This window comes from Xiphophorus hellerii, chromosome 6 (assembly GCF_003331165.1).
Source record: "Xiphophorus hellerii strain 12219 chromosome 6, Xiphophorus_hellerii-4.1, whole genome shotgun sequence".
Classification (NCBI taxonomy): Eukaryota; Metazoa; Chordata; class Actinopteri; order Cyprinodontiformes; family Poeciliidae; genus Xiphophorus; species Xiphophorus hellerii.
In genome coordinates, this window is record NC_045677.1 from 7297704 (window position 1) to 7324912 (window position 27209).

Consider the following 27209-nt stretch of genomic DNA (forward strand, 5'->3'; position numbering starts at 1 on the left):
ATAAATAAATGATTAGGGGAAACAAGGAACAAAGGATGGAACAAAACACATGTGAAATGTAAAAAGAAAGGATGACAGGAAGAGAAGGAAGCAGGAAAAAAGGAAGGAGAAAAGGAAATACAAGGATTGGACGTAAATGGTGCACAAGAAGGAAAGGAGGAAGTGAGAACGCAATGAAGGGAAAATGAAAGAAAGGAAACAATAAGGGCACAAGAGAAAGAAAGAAGACAGAAGGGGGAAAGGAAACAAGAAAAGAAAGAGGGAAAAATGCAACAGGGAAGAAATGGAGATGATAAACAGAAAGGAAGATTTGAGACAAAAAATATGGAGAGTAAAAGGAAGGAAAGACAAAAGGAGGGAAAAGAACTAAAATCTTTAGGAAGAAAGGATGTGAGGAAAGGTGGAATTCAAAACGTTTTCCCACTGGGTAGAAACCCAGTGGGTAACTCTGAGTTACTTCGTCTCTCACCAGTGGTAGAACTTGAAGCGCGGCCTCCAGTTGGGAGTCCGGAGCAGCGTCTGAACGGCACAGGCCAGGTTGACAAACAGGTAGCACATGAGGAAAAACCTAAAAGCACAAATGACATGGAGAGTTTAGTGATGCAAAGTACAGCGAGCAACACCAAAAGAGAAGGTGCGTGACTTCCAGCAGCGCACATGGAGAGGATGGGGGCCACTTTGTCCAGAGAGGCAATAAGGATCCCAATCTCACAAATCCCAACTGTGAGCAAAAGAGCCCAGGTGGGCTCTCCGTTTCTCTTCCCATGACCAAAGACCTGAGAGAGACAGAAACACAGAAGACAAGAGATCTGATGAGGTTCCTAACAAAGTACTCTGTTGCTTCCAGGTCAAAGCTCTGTGGTGTTGTGGAACATTTACTATTATTGGTGAACCGATTGCAGTTTTCTGGCCAATCAGTGATTACCAATCTTTAAAAACCCTGATCTGCAGATGTACATTTTGGCTGGCATTGATTTTTTTTTGTACACAAACGAGAAACGAGTACCAGTAACTTTCTAAAACTTTCTACAATAACAAGAGAGTTAGTGGGTGATTTTTTTTTTTTTTCAAACAAAAACACAGTGGGCTACTGGTGAACGGTGCTAGCATCCCTTCCATAGGACTTCTGGGGAAACCCTGTATCCATTTCTCAAGCAGAAACATATTTCTTGCAGCAGTTGATCATCGTCTATGATGTGTGACAAACTGTTAGCGGAATAGCATTTCTAAAAAAAGAAAATGTAAAAAAAGTACAAGGTATCTTCCTATCTCCAGATGGCCGGGCCGCATCAGGACTTTCCTAAGAAACCTGTGAGATTTGGTTGGTCAGCAATGTATAATGTAAAATCAATTATGTAAAAAGAATGTTAAAAATAAATGAAGATAGGGTTAGGGTTCTGGGTCATCAATTATGAAACTCCTGCTAGGTGGAACACTTGTTTTTGTAACTAACCTTTATCAGAATCAGAATCTCTTCAAGTAAAACTCATGCATCACCTACCTGTAGCAAAGGGATGATGCCGTCACGGGCAATGGCCTGCAGCAGACGGGGGGCGCCAGTCAAGCTCTGCAGCCCCGCGCCACAGCAAGAGAAAAATGAGCCAATCACAATCACCCACGGGGACGGCCAGGCGAGAACACCAATCACCGGCATCGTCTTCACTGAGAAACCAAACCTGGAAGGAACCAGGACATTCTTTTTAGGATGTTGCCTGGTCTTCATATTTTCTAATGGCGTAGCTGGATGTTAGCATGGCAACCAAACTATAATAAATACTGCTTTGTACACTGCTTGTCTTTAATTTTTCCCTTTTCAAATCTACAAAAAGCACCAAATAAATGCTGCCAGTTAACACCATTTTTTCTGCACAGTAGGATAAGTGTCATCTGAACGTCGTCTTACTTGTCTCTCAGCACCACTCCTTCGATACAGGCTCCAAACAAAAAAACAAAGGAGATATCTTATAGTGACATTAAGAAACTGTCACTGCCTGGTGTCTCACATATGTGCTCCACAGAACAAATAAGGATTACAGCAAAGTCAAAAGCAATCCATCAACATCAGTAGCAGAAACACATATAGAGGATACAGAGGAAAGAAGTGGTGACAATTGCCAAAATGGTTCCCACTGGGATGGATCTCTGAGCGTCTCTAAGATCACCAGATCGGTTTGAACCAGCCATGATCCCTAAAAAGAAGACATAATAAATGTACACATATCAGAAGAAAGTCAATTTGAAAGATTCTACATTCAAGACAACATATTTCCCTTATTAATGATCCCTTTTGGCAATTGAGCCTGAATTGATACCTGTGACAGAAGGGAAGTATATCCCAACTAACAATGTGAAGTATGTGGTGATGTCATTGATGACATAGTACTGATCTTTGCTTCCAGCTTTGACTGAAGGCAATTTGGGGGAGATTTTCTTCTCTATGATCATGTTGGCGTCATCATAGTTGCTCCACAAGTTTTCTAATGAGCAAGCAAAGAGAAGAGCAATCAGTTGCGTTGAAAACTTCAGCTGATAATCATAAAGACTTATTATTTGGTATTGACAATCCGATAAGAGAATATTTTTTCTTATTCTCTCCTTCTCACCTTTGATAACGTCGCTCCGAAGCCCAGGTATGGCCACAATTTCACTCATGTTGTTGGATTCGAAGAAATCGCAGGTGGAGTTGAGGCCGCAGAAAAGGTTCGTCACCAGTTCCGTCTTTTCGCATTTATCAAACATTTCGTTTTTCAGAGCGCGATTCCCCAACATGCAAACGCTGCAAAGAAGAAATGGTAGATTGTAGCGCAGCCGATGGAGCACAGCTTCTTGATGTCAGTAATCTTTCTCTGTTAAATCAGCTTTTAATGAAACACCGGCTTTGAAAGGCTTTAGGACAAGCACAATCTCAACAAATACCATTTAGTGATAACTGATGTTAGGACGTTTTATTGCACATGTAATGATTTATATCTTCTTAATTCTTTTATACACACAGTGCAATCAGTGCCATACAAATGTTTAGTAAGGCATTTACTATAGTGTTTGAATGCATAACATGCTTAGATACAGTTTGTTATTGAAGCTTAGGAGCATAAGCTCTTGGTTAAGTCATAATAAATATCTTTCCCACAGTCAGAATCAGACTTTGTATGTAAATAAAAATCCAGCCAACAGTATCCGTTTCTTGTATTTGTCTTGCAAATAATTAGTGCCAACATTTTTGTGAGCACCAGTAAAACACACCGGTTGGCTTAGTAATACAATAAATTGTTTAACTGACATTTTGACATTGACAAGCTCACATCTGGTCAGTGAAAGAGTATTCTCACAACAGCACACAATTTACAAACACAATCGTTTCCATTTTATTCTTTTTTCCACTCACTTGAACGCTGGCGGCTCGATTAATGTCTTGGCGGCTCCCGCATATATGGCCATGATGGAGAGAGCCACGCAGGAAAGAAACACTAGAGCCAGTTTGTTCACATACCTACAGACGGAAAAGAACAAGTGGTGAAAAAGTGTCCTTGGATGATTGTTTCCGTGCTTTTAATCGGCGTGGACACTCACTTCACCCCAACAAACACGACCAGAGCCATCAGGAGGAGGCAGCACGTCCCGTAGATACGCATGTCGTTTTCGTCTAATACCTTCATCGCATCGAAAGGAACGATGTACATCTGGGAGCAGACGGAAAAGAAAACGGAGCCAATGAATCACAAAGCCGCAGCCGATGACTGCAGATGAAGCTGCCACGGCGCGCGGATCTACCAGCAGGATCTCTATGGTGCCCAGGATGTACAGTGATCCAGCGAAGGTGGTTCCCAAGTAGAAACAAAGACCCACCGCTCCTCCAAATTCTGGTCCCAACGACCTGGAGATCATGTAGTACGAGCCGCCAGCTACAAAGAGACGAAATTCACAGTTATGTTAACGATGTTCGTCAAAAAAAGAAGATGGAGATAAAATTATTTTAAAAATGCTCCCTTGATTGGACCATATGTCACAGACACGTTTTCACGATCATGTGTATGTGTGGCATGTGTGCGCTAGCTAATGCTAATTTAAGAGTCACAGAATGATGAGCTGTACTTCATTTTGTTCTCCAAGCCTGTTTTAAAGCTTAGACAGGTAATTACAATCGATAAAGAGAAATTTAAAGAATGTTCAAAAACTTGGAGCTCTAATCAGCCGATACTGTAAACCTGCTTTCTCAGTTATATTTTCTTATTTCATGTTTGATAAATGATGCAACGTTTTCTTCTCAACTTCATTTCTCAAATAAAATGCATCAATCTAATTACTAATCGATTAGTTATTGATTCTGGTACAGAATAGATCCAGTATTCCAATTTCAGTTCTGTAAAGTATTAAATTAAAGTTAAAGAATTTAGGCTTCAAATAAATATTCATAGAGACAAGAGAGATTCATTTTATTCAATGATTTTAAGAATGTTGATAAAAAAATATGAATAGACTAATCAATTAACACAGGATGTTTCATTATATCCCATCAGCTACCCAGAAAGAAACATCCCAAATAAAAATATTTTCAAAAATACCACCCTAATTTATTATCCAACATATCTTGAATTACTATATTTGAATCATTTCAGTGACTGCTGCAACAAATATTTTGCTATGTGATTCAAGTATCAAGTATTTGCAGTGTTTTTTATACTTCAAGGTTTATATTATCCTTGTGTATTCCAAAAGCTACAAATGTAAATACAGTAATTTTCAGTATAGCTGCAAATCCCAGACATTGATCATGGCAAAAAGGATATAATATCCACTGTTTGAAAAAGACGTGAATTTAATCTACCTGGTACAACTCCGTTAGTTGCTATGGCACTCATTGATATGGCGGTGAGTAAGGTCTGAAGGACAGAAGACAGATGTTTAGATGTAAGCAAAAGAAATGTGATTAAGTTCATCAGTAACTCAAGGTCACACATTTTTACCACCAAATGCAAAACAGAAATTTGACAAAAACATCTAAGGATTTAAATTAAGAGTACTGTTGAGAAAAGATGAGCTTTACTAACAAAGTGTTTCCAGAGATGACCACATTTTTCTATAATTGCAGAGGCAAGTTGTAACTGCAAAAAGCTGCTTTCATCAATTCATAGCATCAAGCCTGTCGCAATAAGCAATTAATCAATCAATTGATCACATGATAAATAAATTGATTTAAGCTGTGTGTTGTTGTTTTGTTTGTTTTAATTCGGTTTGAGTTTTAGTCTTTTTGTTATTGTGGGGTTTTGTTGGGTGGTATTTAAAAGATCTTTCAGTTCCAGTGTTGCATTCTTTACCAATTAAAATGTAATGCTCTTTGAGAAGGCAGACTTGTATTATTATGCCATTATTAATATTTAAAAATTATCTCAAAACAACACAATTTATTGTCCAGTAAAATCTGTGGTAGAGTTATACAGATAAAGTTGCTGCCTGGGTCAGTGTGAGCCACACCAGGTGATAAACATATGTCTCTTTGATATAAATCTTTAAATAAATTTATCTAAGAACTCCAAATTTTCCTTTTGCGTGAACTAAAGTTTTTAATTCCATCCTCAGATTATAATTAAGAATGGTATAAAAGTCATGTTGCAGTAGAAATAAAAAATAAAACATTTGGGGTAATTTAGAGTTTCTTTAGTTTTAAACAACACATGCCCCCCTCTTAGGAAGTGGTTGATATTTTATACATGTTATTACTTTTAAAATGTGGTCACATCAAAGAAGTGTAAATTAGCCATGCTTTAAAGCTTAGTGAATATTCTTGATGTAAAAAAACCAGCTCTATTGATTTAAGGAAACATCAGAAGCATGGAGCGCATATACTGAAGTTGTGTTCGCATTACATCACGAGTCCTGCTCAAGCTCATTTCACACTTTTCAAACACTCAGTGCTCTGTTTGGCCGCCTGTAGCTGCTGACGTACAGGACTTTAAAAAAACACAAACTTTCTGTTCTCTTTGTGAGGAATTCTTCTGAGCCCAGCCGTGAACTCAAGACGGGCGTTCATTTCTATGCTTCGGTGTACATTAGGCCCGGCCTCAAATACGTGGCGGTTAATGAGTTGGACTTTATGGAATGATGCAAGCGGGCACCCCGAAAAGGATTCCGAAAAACTCACGCAGACGCAGCACATGGAAACGATGGCCAACGATTCTAGGATCCCTGCTGTGCCTACGATCCAGGTCAGGCGGAGAAAGAGGACGACGCCTAAAATGTTCTGCATGCAGGGTAGATAGACCCCAATGAAAGTGCCCATCTGAGGAACCTGGAGAGAGAAACACATACAAACATGGGAATGTGAGACGTCAGGATTGCACTAAAAATACTCATCTGGTCTTTTCATTATAAGCACACCTTACTGCATTCTCTTCGCCTCCTAAATTACCATGATTCTCCCACGGCATGGATTTATCGATCTGGGAGCTTTTTACGTGGTACTGACATGACGGCATCACAAGGATACAAATGTGAATGGTGCTCTATTCAAATTCAAAAATACTTTATTGATCCTAAAGGGAAATGCAATGTTGTAGCTCAGATTCATTAAGAGTCTTCATTACTGGATAGAAATCTAGTGACAACAGAGGCTGTCGGAGTTCAGTGAACCTGTTTTCATGTTCTGGAAACGAGTTCAGGATCATTTACACTCTGTCATCTGCTGGTCGAAGCCTTGAACCAAAATGGGCGAATTCCGGTCATAAAAGGACAGACATGGATGAAAACACAGTAGACTGTCACTTTCTGAAGTACTCAGACCAACAATGTCAAGGTAACTTCCAATTTCTTCCCCATGCTGATGCTTTGTTGCATCTAGATGCCTTAATGCACTGAGTTGCTCCCATGCGATTGGCTCATTCATTATTCATTATTCGTTACAGTAAGCAATAGAATAAGTGGACCAAATCAAGTGGTTGCTAAGTTTATTTCAGCTCCAAATAACGCCTAACCCCAATATTTTACCACTCTTTATAATAAGCATTGTTGTCTTTTACTGCTGCACTGCATAAGCTGCTTTTATTGACTGCATAGCAAAGAGGGGTTGGGTATGCAAAGTGTTTGCAGGAAACAGTTGCCATGCAAGCTGCATCCTTAGATTAAAGCCACACATTTACTTCTAATCATATGAACCAGCGCATAAGAGATGATGACTTGGCAGGAGTCTTCCCCTTCTTATAACAGAAATATAACAGCGCCTGTATTTTCCACTCCTCTAAAATACAACAACTTGCATTTATCTATTCAGATAATAAAGACACAAAAGAATTATATCTTTGCTTTTAACACATTTTGCTTTTAAGTGTGAATATTTGTGAAAAATATATGTTTATTCAGACTAAAATGGGAGGTTTTTGGTTTTTTTTGAAGGATTGTATGTTTTACTTCTTTTCATCCAGCACAGAAAATGAAGCTGCTTCTAAAGAAAAGTTAAAATCCACTGTTTGATTTAACAAATACATTTAAGGGTATAGTGGATATTTTTTAAAATGTGCATTAGGTGCTTACAATGTTTTTTTTCCAAGAGAAAAAGTAAAAATAAGCCTTAAACTTTTTGACCCATCTGAAATTATATTTAACGCCCTTTTAAAACAGCAAGTCTGAAATCAATTTATTTACTGATTGGACAACATAAACAGGGTTTCCCCCAGAAAACTTCCTAAGCCCGGTGGTCGGGGCGTCAAGGCGGTCCACCGGCGGTCCACCGTGTTTTTGTATTAAAAGATGTTAAGTAGACAGCAAATGTAAAAATATTACTGGGTAATTATATGTTACGGGAAAACATCGCCAGTGAAACACTATCTAAACCCACAACTAGTCTTAAAAACAACAAATCAGAAAACACAATTAAAATAAATATAAATTATTTGCACTTCTGTTTAATCCAAATTAGGTCAGCAGCTCCATAAGGCCCCCAGGGCTTCAGGGGCCATAAATGCTAATATTTTAACACAGAGCACAGATACATAAATGTAACATTTGTTTGTTGAGATGATCAACGCTGCTGAATTTGATTTAGTGGTGTCAGCACACATAAATTAAAAGATTTTAAATTGTTTAACATTTATATGTAAGATCTTGAGGAGCTGGCAAGTTTACTTTGTAAAGAGATCAAAGAACAATATTCATAGTTAGATTGTTTTTTGTTACCATAGAAACAATCTGATGCTGTGAGTTTAATCTTTGAGTTTGAGCTCTGTTTGCCCACAAATACAAACTAGTAAACTGCAATTATAACTTATCTCTTTTTAGGTTGGCCGATTAAACTACTCCCCCACCCCGTAACAAAGAAGCTGTTAGAGATGCTGACGTTTTTAGCAGCAAATTCAGCTCTAGGCCTCATGCGGCCTTGGACCGGCCCTGCATGAGTTAAATCTGCTGCACTGCTCAGAGATGCGCAACAAACGGGAGATTTAATTTAATGCTGCTAATGTGGCTTTAGTAGCTCTTCAATTTTGTTGAGTTTTTAACAAGGGGACACAGAAACTATTTCGGTTGGTCCAGCTTCTCAGATCTCCGCGCACATTACCTCTGTCTGACTAAGTGGACAAAGCAAAAGCATTTGATATGGTTTGATGCATCATAACCGGAAAAATAATACTAAAAATCAGTCTGAACCTGCATGATGAGGTCAGCGCTGGTTGTTAGCCACTAACGCTCCGGCCAACCGGGAACACATGCATAAACTTTATCAGCGTAGACAGAGCTACATGTAAAAGATGTAAAAGCCGCACAAAATTCTTTGTCCACAAATATAAAGCACGCTCAACGCACCTCTGAAAGCCACTACAAGTTATTCCTGAGGTTTACGTAGAGCTGCACAACCAGAGCTAACGCGGTGGGTTTTTAAACTCCTGTCTTGATCAAAAACTCTGGAAAGAAACATAACTCCTCACAAGAGGTTGATTTAAATATCCATACTGTGTCCAGTTTGAGTAAAAGGAGGCGCGCGCGATCCGCGAAGAGGTTAACTTGATCCAGCTGCTGAAGCGCACGAGGCAACGCGCAGAGGCGCCAGCGGTGTGATTGGTCCGGCTTTAAATGAATAAACTATAAAATTATCTTCTATAAACACATCTTTTAGCTTGTAGGAATAAATCTGCTCCGCCAGTGAAACGCTCAGAGCAACAGAGACGCTTGCAATACGGCTTTAAAATTTTAAAAAAGCATTTTTTAATTGGGGCCTGCCATGCAAAGCAATGGCAGGAACCTATTACTATTGTCGGAGAGAAGCGTCTCTTTATTCTTTATTTTTCTTCCGTAACCGTTAATGCGGCTCGTACCGCTGGGTGCACACCTACAAATGAGGTATCAAAACGTGCAGAAAATTCACGCCATTGTTGCTATTACTTTTGGTGGGATTTGGGGTTAACGTGGCGACATAATTCGCAAAAAACTACGAAAAAAACCCCATTATAAGTCAATGGGAAAAATCCTGGAAATACCCTATTTTTGAGGATTTTCTGTGTCGTCACAAATTCACGTAGAAATGCCATTCAAATTTCATTTTGTAGATACGTCTGTGATCTCTTCGAAAGTGAAGACGGCTTGTCGATACCAGTTACAGTTTGTCCACAATTTGTCTCTAAGCGACCCAAAGTTTCTCCTTTTTCCTAAAATTAGAGTGAGAGCCCATCCCGGCTAGAGTGAGAAATGGAGAGATTTTTTGAGCCCAAGATAATTTTCAAATCGCCATCACGCCCACAAATATCGCACGATTAGTATCAAAATCGGTCCTGACATTGATACGCCTGTCTGCTCCGGTAAAATGTTTTCGAAATTTATCTAGACCGTACGGTTTTCTGTCACGGTGCTTCAGAGCAAAGTCATGCGACAGGATTTTCTGAGGCTCTCAGGCTCTTTCACTAACACTTCACACCTTGGTGTGAAACTTATTTACCATAGCAACGGAACTCAAGAGGCTATTGGCTGCTGATTAGGACTACAAATACGCATCATTGTAGTTCTATCTATAGTGGAACCCTCAGTTGAAACAGATCAGGACTGAACTGGCCGTTAGAACTAATTGCTGCTATGGGCTGTATATAACTGATTTAACTCAGTAACTGTTACACATGGGATTAGTTTGGAACTTTAAAATGAAGCATAATAATAATTTCAAAATAAAAGCCTTGAATATTTTTACATCATGTAATTGCTCTTTTTGGCTTTATATGACTTTTTCATCCAAAGCACTGTTACACATGGTATTAGTTTGGCCCTTTGAAATGAAGCATCCTGCAAATTTCAAAATAAAAGCCTTGAATATTTTTACATGACGTCATTGCTCTTTTTGGCTTTATTTGACTTTTTCATCCAAAGCACTGTTACACATGGTATTAGTTTGGCCCTTTGAAATGAAGCATACTGAAAATTTCAAATTAAAAGCCTTGACAATTTTACATCGGGTATTTGCTCTTTTGGGCATTATGTGACTTTTTCATCCAAAGCACTGACAAACATGGGATTAGTTTGGCGCTTTGAAATGAAGCTTAACAAACATTTCAAAATAAAAGCCTTTAATATTTTTACATCAACTACTTGCGTTTTCAGCATTATATAACTATTTTAACCCAATGACTGTTACGCATGGGATTAGTTTGGCCCTTTGAAATGAAGTTTAACAAAACTTCCAAAATAAAAGCCTTGAGAACATTTTAAATCATACTGAATGGTGCACGTCCGCCTTACTTAACGTTCTTGTGGTTCTCCGCATGCTATTGATCACGTTGCGGCGTTCTTTAGCGTCGATGCCAATTTGTGGCGTGACGACGCCGGGCCCAAACCGACGGGCGCGCCTTGGCAGGCCCCGGCTAAATTTCTTCCGAAATGTTCTAGTTTATTTATTATTTTCCTAAAAACATAAACAGGAAAGGCTTAGCCTGGCGGTGGGGCTTGTAAAGCATGGCGGGCCGCCAGGCCTATAATATACTGAGGGAAACCCTGATAAAACCTTAAAACAGTAACATTAGCATTAAAACAGAAATTTAGAATCACCATCCAGAAAAAGTTGGAAAATTGTTTTTTAATAATCTCCAAGAAACAACTGGTGGATCAAATATCATCATACCTTCACTGTCACTTTCCCCAAACACCAAAACATACATACCATCTTCTGACTCAAAAACTCCTTGACCTGTGCCTTCTCTACTGCACACAGCGGTTTCTCCAAACGATGCAACGTGCCTTTTGTGGAGGTGTATTTCCACATTTCCCATATTTTCTCCCCCAAGTTGCCCTGCATTTGCCTCCCGCTTCGTCCTTCCTTCCCCTCAACTTCTCTGCATCGTCTGTCTTACTCCTGCTGGACTTAGGCTTTAGATCTCCTCCAAGTGCTCTAAGATACCATTTAGGGGGCGGTTCTTGATGAACACACAATCAATGTCTCTTAACAGACCAAGAGTTCAAAGTTGGAGGATCTGCTTTTATCGAAAATTCCCAATGTTCTCCGTTCGACACGCTGCTGAACAGACTACTTTTGTTGCAGATGTAGCAAGTTATTTCTTGGGGAGTTACCTCATTTGAACATCTGCTGAGTAAATAAGACCCAGAATATGGACGCCGTGACAACAATGTTCATATACACATCATTGAAATATTAACATTCTAACATTTTGTGAAGCTATTTGGAAAACTGTTCCTGCCCCGTTAGGTAGTCATTAAAAAGGGCAGCTAAACTCGTTGCAAACTATACTTTACTAGAAGACTGATTACTGTATTTGTAGACGTTGGGTATTGGCCAACAGGTAGACATTAAGTCTTATAAGTAAATATGCGCTCAGTGGAGGTTCCCTGGTCTGAGTTTTAGCATTTAAGTCCTGCAGGTTTGCCGTGAGAGTGTGAATAATCTAGGATCTTTAGTTTACTAATATTTTTCTAAAAGCTAATGTTTTAAAGCAGAAGAAACTGTTTTCAAATCCCAAATTAGAGCAAGAGTATAAGGATCAATAAACTTTAAATCAAGGAAAATTCTCTGAAGTAGAACCATTTGTCTTTATGCAGTGCAGCCAACTTTACTCTGTTCTGAAGGACGTTTATCCATTAACTACAAGACCTTCGAGGGTCATGGCACATATTCTTCAAGCCATCTTTTAACACTTCTGTCTTCTCTCTTTATCAAAGCAATAGACTTGGTTTGACATCTTTAAGCATTTTTTGTGTTCTAATCCAAAAGCTTCTTGCACAGCGGCTAAATCAAACAAACAAACAAAAAAAAACATAAAAAGCCTGTTGGCATCAATATTTTCATCAGCTTCTTCACTCAATAACTTAAAGTCACGTTACTGATTATGTTATGCAAGCTAAATGAATGTGTAATTAAACACACAAATTACAACAGCAAAGACCTTTTAAAATCAATTCCCTGTAAATCTGTGGGATCGCTGTAAGGCATCCGTTTCTCTCACAGACAGGGAATTTCTCACAGGAGTAGCTTCTTAAATTCAAACTGTATAAAAAAAAATATAAATAAAATTAGTCAATGCTCTTAAACACTCCCAAGATGAAAAAAAAAGCTCAGGAGGATGACTTTTGTACTCCAACAAGTAAAATATAACCTTTTGGCAATGTGTTTATGACAAGTCTTATGAGGTGAAAGGCTACCGTAAAAGAACACGCCTCGTTCCTTTAGCATATTAGTTCGTTTTGGTTACGGTTCTGTGTTGTAATGAAACGAAATCAAAGTCTACTCCAGAAAGAAACAGATGGTAAGATGCTATTCTAGAATCACTTGGAAGCAGGTGACCAAGTTTATATTGGTGGGTATGGCCGGGTCCACTGTAATCTAAATGTGACTTTACTGGGTTAGGCAACTCGTTCACTTTAACGACCGAAACTTCTCGGTACTAAGACAGATTCTCCGTACCATGACGGCAACCCTCCTGACCCCATCTTCAGCCTCCTCGTGCTCACGTACGCCCTGGGTGAGGTTGGTGTAGTTGGCCAACTTGTTGAGAAGAGACGCTACCATGGGGGTGCTGTCCATTTCCTCCTGAAGGCAAACAGATCAATGTGTGAGAGTAAAGCTGAAACAAATCCAACCTCTGAGAAATCGAACGTGAGAGCGTCGGTTACCTCATACAGGGCCATGTTTTTGCCTTCATAGCTGCAGTCCTCGTCATCGTTTGAGTTAAGGAATGGAGTGGACTCTTTGTGACTTTCATCTATTAGAAACATTCAAAAGAAAAGGAAAACAAAAGACATGAGACGCTGACAAACTAACAAGAAGCAAGACAGACAACAGAAGAACAAGCAACTGCACAAAGTTGTAGAGTTGTGTCCTACTTACATTCGTAATATGAGAGCAAGATTTTCCTGTATTGGCATTGACATTGGTCATGGTATATCTATTGATTTTCAGCTCCGAGTGGCAATCTTTACCTACACTTCTCTATATATCTTAGTTCTTGGAATCTTGTTTTTTCTATTTATTTGTTTCCCTGTTGCTTGTGTGTTCTGATGTCATCTTTTTGGTCTGGATCTTGATCAATTATTACGCATCCCTGGTTTGTTTACATTGCTGTTTGCTTGATTCCCAGGTTGTCTTACATTCTGTCAGCCATTTCCTCCGTTCAATTTTGGTCCCTCACAGCTGCACCCGGTTCAGCAACTAACTCTAAAGCTCAAATCTTTCAGTCAGTGTCTGTGTCAGATACCTTCTGCATGTCTACTGGGCCTTGTGCTTTTTTTTCTTGAATACAGGATGACATTTTCCAACCGCATCTCTCTTGCCTCCTCTTTGCATTTGTGTCCTATTCTACACTGTTTTATTAAATTTTTTGTCCAAGAATAAATGTAAAAAAAACAGGATCAGGGTACTGTGGACCCATGTACGGATACTCTTACGGCCATTGCAAGTTCGAGTTGACCTTTGCTGCATGTCTTACTGTCAAATAAAGAACTCTAGATCCGAAAGAAACCTTTAAAATATGGAATTAAAAAAATATCAGACTGAAGCAGTGCCTGCATTGCAACAGAAGAACCATAATCCTTCCGTCTCCTATCTTCATCCCACCATTACTTGTGATTATGACACCAAGATACTCAAGTTTCTTTCCTGTTGCACAGGCAATAGTTACAACCTTTTCTTTTGCAAGCTAGTGCCAAAAAAAGGATGGCCCCTTTGCTTAATGGGAGACTTTTTATAAGATCTGAAAAAACCAATGATAAATTTATGTTCTACAACACTAAAGTAACATTTCAAAGACAAAAAAAAACAACCAAACTGTTTAAAATTGTCATGTTTTTGGTATCCTGGGTGATAGAAAAGGTTAACCAAAAGAGTAAATACAATTACAGTAATCCATCTTGAAACAGTGATCTATATCCATGACAGTCTAAAATACCAGTTCAAAAACAATTTTAAACACTGCATTTGATGGATCTGAGTGTCAGTAATTTGCAATTACATGGTGTGCGACTATCTGAAGAGCTTCTGGCGCCAGATTTCTTCAAAACAGCAGAGCTAAAGCCTGTCCCATTGAATTTTTGCCTTCATCTTTTGGTACAGCAGTCTCATACTGTTCAATTCGGTCAATTATCTGTCACCAGTTCTTCATTCATAGCCATGCAGCTCTTCATTATAGATCATGGAATGAAAACTGAGCCGTGCGCACTGTGACCTTGCTGGATGCAGTAATAAGACAAATGGAGTGTGACAACTGTTTTGTTCAATTATTATTATTTTTTTTACTCTAGTCTGGTCAAATGTTACTGCGGTTTGTGCATTTTTCTGCTACTTTTATTTGATCCATACCACACTATCCTGGATTAAAGTTTTTTAGGTGATTTCTCAGGTCTGAAATTCTCACCAGATCATTTTTTGTGTGCACTGAGATTTCTACAGTGAAGCTCCTTTCCTTATAATTTTCTTTTTTTTTTGTTATCTTCCATAAATATGTTTTCCAATACTATACTGTGCTTGTTGCATCTTCTTTCCTTTGTAATAAGCAGCATGCTTACTTCTGGCGTATATGTTACGCAACATGCTACTTACGGAAGTAACATATTACGCATTTAGAAATAATTTCTGAATATTTACGCATTTAGAAAATTATGCTCTATGTTTAGTATTATGCATCTAATCTGACCTTAAAGAGACTTTAATAAAAAAAAACAGCTAACAAGATTTTGGGTATAAAATTTAGAAACTAAAAATAACTCAAAGTACACAGGCCAAATCACCTGTAGGTTTATATAAAAACCTCAAATGCTTTCACATAACTTATTTAACATATATAGCAAATAATTTAAAACAAGGTCAGTTATAGTCACTACATGTTAATATTTCCACATGAACAACTGCAGGTTATTTATACAATCAATTCATCAAGTTCATGTACAATGCAGGATTCCCATTGTTTAGTATTTTAACTATCCTTGGCTGTAGTATCCGCTATACTGGCTTTTCCTTTTGTATTTCGCTTCCAGAAAATTCAATGACTGAATTGGTAGATCCAGAAACCAGAAGTCATTTAAATGTACAAAACATACAAGCCTTAAATTTCAAATGTAAAAAAAAAAAAAGCCAGTAAAAGAAACACACAATGTTTTTGTATACAACCAAACCAAAATTTCCCATAGGCTCAGAGAACTTTGCTAAAACTAAAACTCCAGTAAAGGACAAACATAGATTGCTTTTCTAATGTCAGCAAATTGCATTGAATTAAATGGAAGGAGAAAAAATAACCCTAGGAGTTTGTGGCTGTGTGCTTATGGTGGAACCATGATGTGAAATATATTGGAGTCACACAGGTGTAAGTATGAATGTAGCAATGAAATGGCAGAAAGGAGGCGGGGGAGGAGAGCCTGTCGACATGTTACAGTCATATCAATAACTGAGCTATGAATAAGCTCAGTTATTGATAACTCGTCATAATCTTCTGAACCGTAATCTAATCAGTTTCAGTACCTAAAACACATTCCATGAGTGAGGAGGTTTAATATGTCTAAAATCTTCCTTGACATCCTGATTTTTTTCCTCTCTCTTTAGACTAAGCGTTGGAGTTTATGTAAATAGACTTCAGAGAACAAATCCTCTCTAAACATTGCGTCAATTTCCACTCGGTTGGTAGAACAGGCAGAAAGTGGGTCAGAACGAAACCTGAGCTTAGCAGTACCCTGTTAGAAAATGATGGTGCTGAGATGGTGTTTATACAGTTAGCATCTTGCCTAATCAGCACTTGGCATTGGAGTCTGAGGGTGTGAATGTTACAGGCTGAGACTTCTTCCCCTACCAGCATGGCATGCAGTAGAAAGTAAGAACCACCTCCTATGAATCAACCAAATTCTATATTGTCCTTCAAAAAAAAATTATTTGGATAAAAAAAAAAACAATAGTGTTATAATTCTCTGATTTCATGATGAAATTTAGATTATAAGCATATAATATGTATTTTATATTTCCACTTGAGAATTTGAGTGTTTAAAATCACAACTAACTCGGTCGTCTGTTTTGTTTTAAAATGTTTGGTTATGTATTATTAATGCATATTTTTGCTGTGATGACAAAAGATTGAATTACTTTGTTCTACTGTTATTCTACTGTGAATACTGCAATTTCTACTTTTTTTATATAGAAAATTGACTTCGGAAATTGCATTCATCAGCTGATGAAACAGGTGCAGCAAGAAAACAAAGTTGGTCTTTTGTTTTCAGTCAACATAGTACAGAACAAAACAAAGCCAGTTTCTGTGGTAATTATTATTATTATTTGGGATCCAGATGTCTGAATATAGTTTTTTTTGTCATCATATATCCTCTAATTTAAAAGGAAATATAAGGAAGCCATTTTCAGAAAATATAGAAATATGGGTGAGAGTTAGCACAAATATGTAAATTGAGACTAACGCATATGAGCGTGTGTGGGAATGGCTGTATTAGACATGTAAACCCAGATAAGATGGAAAAATTAACTAATGTCATAGTCCTATTTTTCTTTTAATAATGAGGGTCCATCTAAAAATATTGTATGAGTTTACAGGGTAGGAGTTCATAAGTTTCTTACTCATTATTATACAAAAATATGTGTATTTTGCGTTCCATGTTAATGTGTGATTTTGTACTTCTATCATCATCGAAAGAAATAAAAAATAAAATATTTTTGAAATTGTGTGTAATAGTATTTTGCTGATTCGTACACACCCTGAACATGGACACAGATGACAGAGGAGCTGCCACGCAAGCTAGTCGGCCTATTGAACATAAAACAATGAGTAGAGAACAACTCAGTCAGTCACTTGACCTCCACTGACAGGTAATACCAGTTTCCTTTATTCTGTGGATTTCTGGAATGAGAGTTTCATTGTTACAGTGCCTTGTGGTGGCATTCATGTCCCTTGAACTTCACATATTTTGAAACTGCAGCCACTTAATTACCTCCAGCAAAACCCTCCCACCATGTTTTTTTTGTTGTTGCAGTTTTCTACCAGGATTTCTCTATATTTGCCTCTATCTTCACATCAACTTTGACTAACTGTCCCTAAAAATATTGAAAAGATTCCCTACAGAACTATAGTTCCACCACCATGCATTGTGCATACATGGTGATGTCCAGCGTGACATTTCCACTATCTATATTATTTTGCTTTTTAACCGTCCATCCATACCCACTTCACTGTTGCAGGGAGATGGTACCTGTTTCTAGCAGTCATTGAGTGACAGGCTGGGTACAGCCTGGACAGGTGACCAGTCCATCACATAATGGAGAGACCGCCATGCACCGACGCACTGAAACTTAGGGCCAAATTAGATACAGAACGCAACAACACTGCAACTCCAACATTGCCACTGTCCTGCAATTTTCAGATGCATCAAATTGCGTCTTGGCATCCCCGCAAATTCTACAAAGGCCTGGCCACAAACCATTCTTTTGCTTTAGATCTGTTGGGCTGCATCCAAAATTTGCCCAGACAGTGGCACTCAAGGACTGGAGTTGCAGATCCTTGATTTAGAGCAGGGGTCGGCAACTGCAGGCCTCGAGGGCCGGTGTCCTGCGACTTTTTACATGCACCGCTACTTTAACACACCAGAGTCAAATAATGAGGACATTAGCAGGACTCTGGAGAACTCGACTGCGCTTAGGAGGCGATTCAGATTGAAGTGTGTTGATCCAGGGAGACATCTCAGAGCTGCAGAACACCAGAACCTCAAAGACCAGGATTGCCCACCCCCATTTTAGAGGGACCCACTGACCAAAAAGTAACGAGTTTTTACAAGACAGTGAGAGGAAACTGACGTAACTGGAGAGAACACACGAGAGGACGTGTGTAAGTAAGCGCAGGACGGGATTTTAAGTAAGGACCTCTTTGCAGCAGTACTAGCCAATGCATCACCAAACACCTGCCTGCAGTTCAGGAGGTTTATTTTTGATCTCATCTTATCAGAGCACCTACATTGCTCCAAAGCTTGAGATATTGTTTTATAACATAACTCTGCTTTAAACTTCTCTAACAGATCTCCAGATGCATTTACACAGCTGGGCTCTTGAAAGAATTTGGTTGCAATAGATTTCACTTATGGTTGTCAGTGTAAAGGGGGATGAACGCAAAAACAATGCAGGCTAGACTTTTCATATTTACATTCGCAAGCAACATGCACGATTTTCCTTGCACTACATTATGTTGGCCTATGAACATCCCAATAAATACATTGAAGCTCATGGTTTGTGACAAAATGGAAAAAGCTCAAGGGGTATGAATCCAGTGTGGCACTGTAAACATGCACATGTTCTCATGTTTCCCAAGCTGCGTTACATTCTCTGGGGATCTAATCATTTCGGCTTTTGTCAGGTTATTTGTTTACATGACAGGAAATTTTGTAGCAAACTCTGTTTTACAGGAAAAGCATTTGGAGCTTACAAATGGAAAAAAAAAAACAATCTATGTAGGTTAAACACGTTTTATGAAAATTGCTTATGAAACTTCTTTCATGGTAGTTTAAGCTTGTGATAAAGCTAAAACAATCACTTAGGACTGCGATAACCAGACAACACATTAGGCCCCCCCACCCAGCCACATCATTCATGCCCAGCGCAAGTTCCAGCTGGTTGAGCTCTTTAAACTCTTTCCTCTGTGTATAAAGCATGTGCATGTTATGGCTTGTGTTCGCCAATGTCAAGAGGTTTTCCGTTTGTATAGCCTTACTCACAGAATCACTCTCTGACTTTATCATACGTGCACACTTTGTCTTTTCTTATCTCGGCGCATCCTGGGAGGGATGACTCTTCTGTTTCAGCAGAACCCTCCTTTAGTTTGGTTTAACACCAAGCAGATATGCCGTCTTACCTGGCTCGGGTTCCGGGGAGCTAACATCCCCCTCTTCCTGGAAGACTTTGTCCAGACTGATTGGTCTGCTGCCTCCAGCTACAGCTCCACTGTTGCTGCCATCCCCCATGTCCTCAACTTTTACCACAGTGAAGTTTGTGGGCATCTTGGTTCCTCTGTCAGGTGTCCGATGATAATTTAAAAAAAAGAAGAAGAAGAAAGAAAGTGGGCAGAGGCTTGATGGAAGACACCTCTGCCACAAAGGATAATTTCCAAAGAGAGTCCAGAACCCTTCCGGGGGACTGGTGAAAAGTGTTAAATCTCCAGTGTCACCACAACATGGCAAATATTAGAAAATCTTCTATTTGGAAACGTCCTCTAAACTAGGGGGCGAAAGTCTTTGCTTCCTGCCCATCAGACAGACCAAAGTCCTCCACTGTAGTGTCGTAACTTCTTGTTGTTTTCCCTCCCTTTTTCCCCACTCCCTGAGGACCTAAAATTGCCCCATGTGACCATCTATTTACCATTTGAACAGAGCCCTGACACGCAGAGCACTGGAGCTCCTCCCTCCACTCCAGCCGTCTTCTCTCTATCTCTCACACCTTTGGAATGCCAAAAACTACAGAAGCTGACTCCACTGCGTCTGTGCAAGAGCCAAACAAGTCAACAGTTCATAGAAGAGTGACAGAAATCCCCCTGAGAGAGAAAAATACAAGTGGAAACGTTGCTTCTCCAATCCAGATGCTTTGCTTTTTACGTGCTCCCTCTACCTTCGGACTGACAAGTTTCTTCTTGGCTTCTCTCCTGTTGAAAAAGAAAAAAGAAAAAATGGGTGTTAACTTTTCCAGTGCATTCTGGGTAATAGTGAAGTGCTACTGTTCACCGTAGAGAGACTTTCTCATGCCCATACACAACTATAGCCTTAAAGGAAACACCTTGAGAGGAACAAGAACTTTTCTTTGCATTAATAGCACCGGTGTAGATTACAATGGACAAGCCACGAGGGAAAATGAGCTTGAGGAACAATGGACAACCGTAATCATGACGTATTTTTACTTTGTGAGACTCATCTCTGGAGTGGCACTTTTTCCTGCAGCTTGTGTATTTTGTCGTGCTGGTGCCTGCCGGACACAGTGTTATTTAGAGCAACGTGGGCATTAAAAAGTGATCATGATTTACAATAACAAAGCTTGTACTTTCCACTCCGGAAAAAAATACTCATTCAGCTTCTTTGTTGTTATTTTTTGTAATGTGTTCTACAAAAACGTCCAATAAAAGAGAATAGGTTTTTTGTTGTTGTTCAAAACGGTGTTTAGTTGCCACATGTGCTTTATTTCTTTGGCGTTCATTTTAATGTTTTGATTACTTGAACTCCTTGGAAGATTAACTTAATACCGTTTATCACACACTGCAAAAAAAAATCTAAATCTAACCAAGTCTTTTTTGTCAAGTTTCTATTGGAAATATCTTAGAAAACTTGAAATACGACAAAACAACCTTATAAGCACCTTTTTTGCAAGAAACAGGCAATTGTTTTAAGTCAATTTCTTCATATTGATGAAAAAGTGCTAGTTCTAATGGCAAATATTTTCACTTATAACAAGACATTTTTCCCACAAAATAAGTCAAATAATCTGCCAGTGGGTGTAGTACTTTTTTTTTAATCAATATTAAGAAATTATTTACTATATTATTTACAAGTTTCTATGTCTGAAAAGTTATTTGTAAGTTAGAAAGCTTGAAATAAGACAACACTAAGACATTTCCACTAGAAACTTGACAAAAATACTTGGTAAGACGTTGTTTTATTTTTTATTTTTTTGGAGTGTATGCTTGCATTAATTTACATAATGAATTGGACATTCTTTCCATTGCAACAGAAAACCATAATTCTGCAATGTTGCAGCAGATGTGTGTGGAGCCTGGAGGATGCACACTAAAACTGAAACTAAATTGCAAAATCTGTCTGTATTATTCAATAAAATAAGCTGTATTAGCCTCAGTGTCACCTTATTCACATCATTATTTGATGTCTATAAATCAAATATTTATATCTCTTATTACCTGTAATTAATCAGTTAAATTAAGGAGAAGAAGAAGAAATAATTTGGCCAGGACAGAAATGGAAAATCTCCTTCAGCTGACAATTTTTCACTCTTATTATCATTACCCTTGACTATCCATCCATTGACTACAAATGCAAGATCAATGAATGGATTTCATTTTTCTGTCTCCCCATCTTGCACCTGCCTTGCGTTTCAGTCAGGTTTTGGTTTGGATGTTTCAAACAAGGTTCCAAATTATTAGTAGTAGTTCACTTACCTTATTTAGAAAGATGCCATGCCACCATCAGCTTGTTGAAAATGTCAACATGGCCTCAGGTGGTGGAAACTAAAAGCTAGTTTGAGCTACTTCAGTGTTTCCATGCGGCGTTACTATTGGCTAAGCCTGCTGGGATAATTGTTAACTACAAAACTCTTGAAGCTGCTGCACAACTAAGAGACCTAAGCTACCTATACAAGAATCACAACAAAGAAGCAAATAATTGGCTAATTCATTGTGACTTCATTTATTATGCAAAATATTAGATTTATGGGATTCCATCTCAGTTTGCCTGAGTTTAATTTTATGTAATGTAGTTTACGTAGCCTACAGACAAAATGTCTGTCAACTGAAAAATGAAAACCGATTGTCTCAAATATCTGGACACAATGGAGCTTTGTAATGGTATGAGGAACTTCAACAAAAGGTTCTCATTTTCAACAGGAACTACATGGTTACAGACGACTTCATTTAGTTATTTTGCACACAAAACATTTGTTTTGACACAAAACGTCAAAACTCCTGCAATTTTTCACTTTTCTGTAGGTTTTTACGAAAGCAGTCTCCAATGTGGCCTTTTAGTTTTTTTATGTTTGTATATATTATAAATCTTTAAGGTCAGTCAAAGAACTGCTCAGATATCAACAGCAGAGGGAGCTGTCGATCTACAGCAGCCAAACTTGATTAAATTAAAACACCAGAAACCGAATAGATACCAGATAAATGTCAAATTTACAGCAAAAGATGTTAAAAACCTAAAATCAAAGGGTAGAAGAATTAATGCAAATGAGCATTACTTAAATTAGAAGGTAAGAAGTAAGAAAGTACTACACTTCCTTTTTCGCGCTTTCAAGAATACCCGTCTTCTCTCCAGGGTAGAAATGCTTTTAGCTCAAAATACAAAAATGTGTGTGGTCTAAAGAAGTGTGTTTCGAAAGCAGCAGAAGTTCATATATCTTTGCTGAAAAATACCAAACATTCCTCCACCTCATTAGCGTTTTATCACTTGGCCCACGACTGAAATACCACAGCTTCTCATTCCTGGACAGAACTGCCATTTTATCCTCCTCAGGTGGCTTTAGAGTGAATCTAAGAAAAAAAACAAAAAGTAAAAAGGAGCGAGGTGGAGGTGAAATCAAATCCCTTTAGCAAACAGCAAAAAGGTCAGTGCTGACGCAGGCCGGGGAACAGGGCGCCCTCCCTCCAGACTGTATTCTTAAGTGGCTATAGATTCTATTTGTAGCATTTTACCTGTTTACCAACTCCCCCACTCCAAAACCAGGTAGCTGCGCAAACACGCTGGAGGGTTTGGACGACGTCTCGTGTCATCACTCCTGGGATAAATGTCAACTGAGTCGCTGCTGTGCCAGACCGCAAAACGCAATATCGGGAGCACCAAGACTCCTGTGCATCAGGGCATGTTTATTTCAGGGCGTTCAAGGAGATTTAAAGCATGAATCCGTTAAGCAATGCATCACTTCTACAATGGCCAAACTCTCTTAAAGCTTTGCCTGCTAGAAAAACGTTACCCTGGACATCTACAGATGCAGTCAATGGCTACTTTATCAAGTATGTCAGTTCAATTACTTCTTAAACAATCAGTTTATGACAGCAACTCAACGCATGTTGCCATTTAGACTTGATGAAGAAGACTTCCTGGAGCTCAGACTAAACACTGGGATGCAGCAAAAAGCGGATTCAAGAGACTTTCAACTTAAAACGGTTGCTGGGGTCAGAAGGGAATGTATCGCAGAATTTGCTGATCTACAGAAATCCACACACAAATAACTTTCAGGTTCACAGAGCATTGCCAAACCCTCGCTTGTTTGAAGTCTTCGCTAGGGATGCACGATACTATCGGCATGGTATCACTATCGGCCGATGTTAGCTGTGAAATTTAATACCGGACATTGGTCATTCCGTCAAAATAACTAACCAATATAAAAGCCGTTGTTTTTATATGACAAACCAGTGACAATGATGCCTGCAGCACAGCACAACTTCAAATTTGCAGTTTTGCTGCTTAGAGAGCAAATGTCTTGAATAAATTTGACATTAAACCTAAAGCAAGTTGAAAGTGCTACATCATTTTCAGCCTCCTTTTTATGTATATATATTTTGCATTTGGTAGCAAAACACTAAATAGCATCATCTTTGCTAAATTGACAAAGATAATGCAGTATAGGCCTGCCACAATAATCAATAAATCAATTAATCACATGGTAAATTAAAATAAAATCAATAATTTCCTTTGGCATGACTAATCCCTTTTTTTTTTTCTTTCTGTCTACCAAAAACTGGACGATAAAAGCCTTCAGTTTGTTGCTCTGGTCTCAACTAGCCCTTTTTTCGAAGAAAAAATTTGTTTGCAAAGATGTCAAAAATTCATTTTATTTGTTTATTTTTATTATTTAAAATGTCTTCCAGTTCCAGTGTTATAATATTAATTTGCCATTACCGTTATATGATCTAAAAATGGTCTCAAAACAACATTATCGTTTATCGCAATAACTTCTGGAACAATCTATCGTCCAGCAAAATTTGTTATATAGACCACGGATATCCCTAGTCTATGCTTCAGTTGTTTTCCCTGTATTTATTTATTTTAATTTATTACCGCCCTTTATCCCAGTTTATTCCCTCAATTAGTTCTGGTATTTGAGTTTTGGATTTATTCTTTGATTTAGTATGATCTTCACATTCTGGTTTTTCCCATCTGTTGGTTTTAGATTCCTCTTATGTGTTGGATTTATTGAGACGCCATTAGCATTTCTGTTTAGGCTTCCCTCTAGTCTAGTTTTGCCTTTGGTTTGTTTCAATCAATCTGCCTTTCTCCCCCTGTCCCCTAGCTGCTAGTCCTTGCAGCTGGGGGAACCTGCTTTACCTACTTAAATGACATTTTATATTTAATAGGGAGAAAAATAATGATAAATGTGAAGGATGTGGAGAGAAAGAAAATGTAGAACACGTATTGATGAACTGTAAAACATATGAACCTGAAAGGGAGAAATTGAGAAGAATGGTTGGAAGGACAGGTGAAGAATGGAGTCTTAAAGGAATATTGGAAAATTAAGGAAACATAATGGATATTTACAGATTAAGGAAAGCATTATTTATTTATCTTCAGGATACAAAATTAAAAATAGAATTTGATAGATGTAAAGAAATGTTGCTACACACTCGTGTACAGTAGGTGGCGGTATGCACCTTAAAGTTGCTTGCAATCCACCATAATAGAAAAGAAGAAGAAGACAACAAAAAGACCCGGTTGACATCAAAAATATGAAGGAGATTTGCTCAAATAACCACTAAATACATAGACAAGTATGCATAATACAACATGAATCCACAACATGAAGGAGCTAAGCAACAGAAGAACACACTGGGTCCCACTAGTGTCAGCTAAGATAAAAGTGAGGATGCCACTCCCACAGGCCTGCTATCAAACTCGGATTATAACGGATTAAAAAAAACATTGTTTTGTCTAATAAATGTTGATTCCTGCTGCAATATTTGCACAGTAAGGTCAAATGACGTGCTTCCAATTTTTGCCTTGTATCAACAGTACAAGCTTGGTGCTAGTGTACCGGCGTGGAGGACATCTTTGTTGGGCCCCTTGGTACCAACTGAGAATTGTTTAATTCTCCGTCTAATAATGGAGTTCTGAACATTTGAACCAGCATACCTTATAGGTCCCTCTCTCCACAGGCTGCCCAGAACTCCAGTGTCTGTCAGTTTTCCTGAAACAAGTTGTTTCTCCACCTTTAGCGCAGCTGTGGCACACAGGTAATCCTCTCCTTGAACGAGAGGTGTGCACGTGACGTGATTGGCAGCCAAGCCGAGACGTTTCTCTTTGATTTGATTGGCTGTTTATGATGGGAACCGTGTATTTCTGTAAACAGCACGAGGACTACTTGAAGGAACCAAAGGAGCTTTTTTTTCTTCACTGATTATATGTAAAAAATTTCTCCTGTTCGAACATTGTGACAGTCGTAACAAATATGTTAACATAAAATAAAAATGTTTTATAAGTTAAAAGCCTACTCATAATAAACGGATCTCAGTTCAACACGGCACCAAATTGGGAATACAATGGAACAGGAGGGTTACCTCATTGATTTGATGATGTCATATCAATATGGACAGAAATTTTATTAAATTTTTTTGCCCTCATAGATTTAACAAGTCAATGTCAGTTATTGGTCTTTTGCATAAAGACATCCAAGGCAGGGTTTTCAAATACACACTCTAGATAACTGGAATGACCTCCTGAAATCCATTAACTTAGACTCACTACAGTCAGTTAAGTATTTTTGACAAATCCCTAAAAGGAGAAATATAACAGTCACAATTAAATAATATAGTATTTCTCATATTGACTGTGACAGGTATGCCTTGTGACTGTCTCTTTTGAGAAACATCTATTGCTATACTGCCTTTAATATCCCCCAGAAGCTCCACGTTGCGTCTTGTTAGGTGGAAAACAAATCCCTGTTTCATAAAAGTGAACATGCTAAGCGTTGCATGCTGGAAGTGGGAGTTATAATTATAAGTTATATTGTTATAATTCTTAGAAGGACGTTGAGTTGAAGCTTCCATGCAGCAATCATTTAGTGTAGTTGGATAATTTGTAAATAGCGCCAGAAAGAGTTTAGTTTTCAAACCATACTCCTGTTAACAATTGACTTTCTTTTATTGATAATTCAATAATATTTTTGGCCATGTATCATACTTTTAGCAAGCACAGTTCCCTCTCTGTCGCCATCCCTCATGGACATGTTCATTCCTGCATGATTTGTCAAGTACTCACTTTTGTGATTTCTCTTTCTAAATCCCACTGTCTGCCAGTCTTTCTCACCAAGACTCACAACTAAAACTGCTCTCTTCATTAAGGTAAAAAAAATAAAAATAATGTATACATTTTGTACCTAATGAAACTTTGTTTGTACTCAGTCTACCGTAACCAAGCAGTCTGAAAACTGGCCTGCAGTCTGAAAACTATTCTTGGTCCGAGTGGAAAATTTTGTTCCTTAGGTGGATCAACAGCGAAGGATCTGAGTGGAAGGAGCAAGAATATGAATCTTGTGGCGCTGTGGGAGCCAGTGACCCTCTGCCACGCTTTGCTGGCACTGAAAGTCTCCCTGTGGGTTACCAATAAAACAGGAGGAGAGGGATGCCGAGCCCATAATATCAGTTTGGGACCGGTAAGTGAGTGTCAGTGTGTTTGTTGTGTGGGCGGTAAGTGCCGATTCAGCCAGAATTAATATTTCTCAAAATACATTTAAACTGCAAAACGAGAAAAAAAAAAAAGGGGGGGGGGGGGGGGAGCTTTGCAGTGCGATCTGAAACGGTTGAAATCAAACTGTCAGCAGTTTGAAATGAGACAAACATGGCAGGCCACTCAACAAGTAATAAACACTGTGGAGGTAGAGGAAATATACTGGTTGGAACAAGATGCAAGAGGAGGATAAAGTTTGACAAAAACAAATTAGAAATAGAAGTGATACCTCAAATTTAATTCATGAGTATGTTACCTGGTAAACCATCACAGCTAACCTTTGGCCAAGTCGGTAGATTGTTAAGGCTCTCCCATATTTCATCTAATGTGTC

General features: G+C 38.5%; 1 protein-coding gene and 1 long non-coding RNA gene across 2 annotated transcripts in view; one reads left to right on the forward strand and one right to left on the reverse strand.

Annotated features, from left to right (window-relative positions):
• The window catches only part of LOC116722117 (solute carrier family 12 member 7-like), a 29278-nt gene extending 9175 nt beyond the window's left edge, over positions 1 to 20103 (reverse strand). The window contains exons 1-15 of the mRNA XM_032566266.1: positions 19299 to 20103; positions 13090 to 13178; positions 12881 to 13006; positions 6140 to 6286; positions 4826 to 4880; positions 3772 to 3902; positions 3571 to 3680; positions 3386 to 3490; positions 2604 to 2776; positions 2313 to 2477; positions 2091 to 2189; positions 1904 to 1961; positions 1502 to 1676; positions 658 to 776; positions 470 to 568 (exon numbers count right to left, since the gene is read on the reverse strand). Of these exons, the coding sequence (XP_032422157.1) occupies positions 470 to 568; positions 658 to 776; positions 1502 to 1676; positions 1904 to 1961; positions 2091 to 2189; positions 2313 to 2477; positions 2604 to 2776; positions 3386 to 3490; positions 3571 to 3680; positions 3772 to 3902; positions 4826 to 4880; positions 6140 to 6286; positions 12881 to 13006; positions 13090 to 13178; positions 19299 to 19443 (1796 nt within the window). The 5' untranslated portion in view covers positions 19444 to 20103. The remainder of the gene's footprint in view (positions 1 to 469; positions 569 to 657; positions 777 to 1501; positions 1677 to 1903; positions 1962 to 2090; positions 2190 to 2312; positions 2478 to 2603; positions 2777 to 3385; positions 3491 to 3570; positions 3681 to 3771; positions 3903 to 4825; positions 4881 to 6139; positions 6287 to 12880; positions 13007 to 13089; positions 13179 to 19298) is intronic.
• On the forward strand, positions 319 to 11774 carry LOC116722161 (uncharacterized). Its single transcript, XR_004339719.1, has 3 exons — positions 319 to 331; positions 5244 to 5250; positions 10855 to 11774. It is a non-coding gene; the product is annotated as an uncharacterized LOC116722161 (long non-coding RNA).
• Positions 20104 to 27209: the final 7106 nt, after the last annotated feature.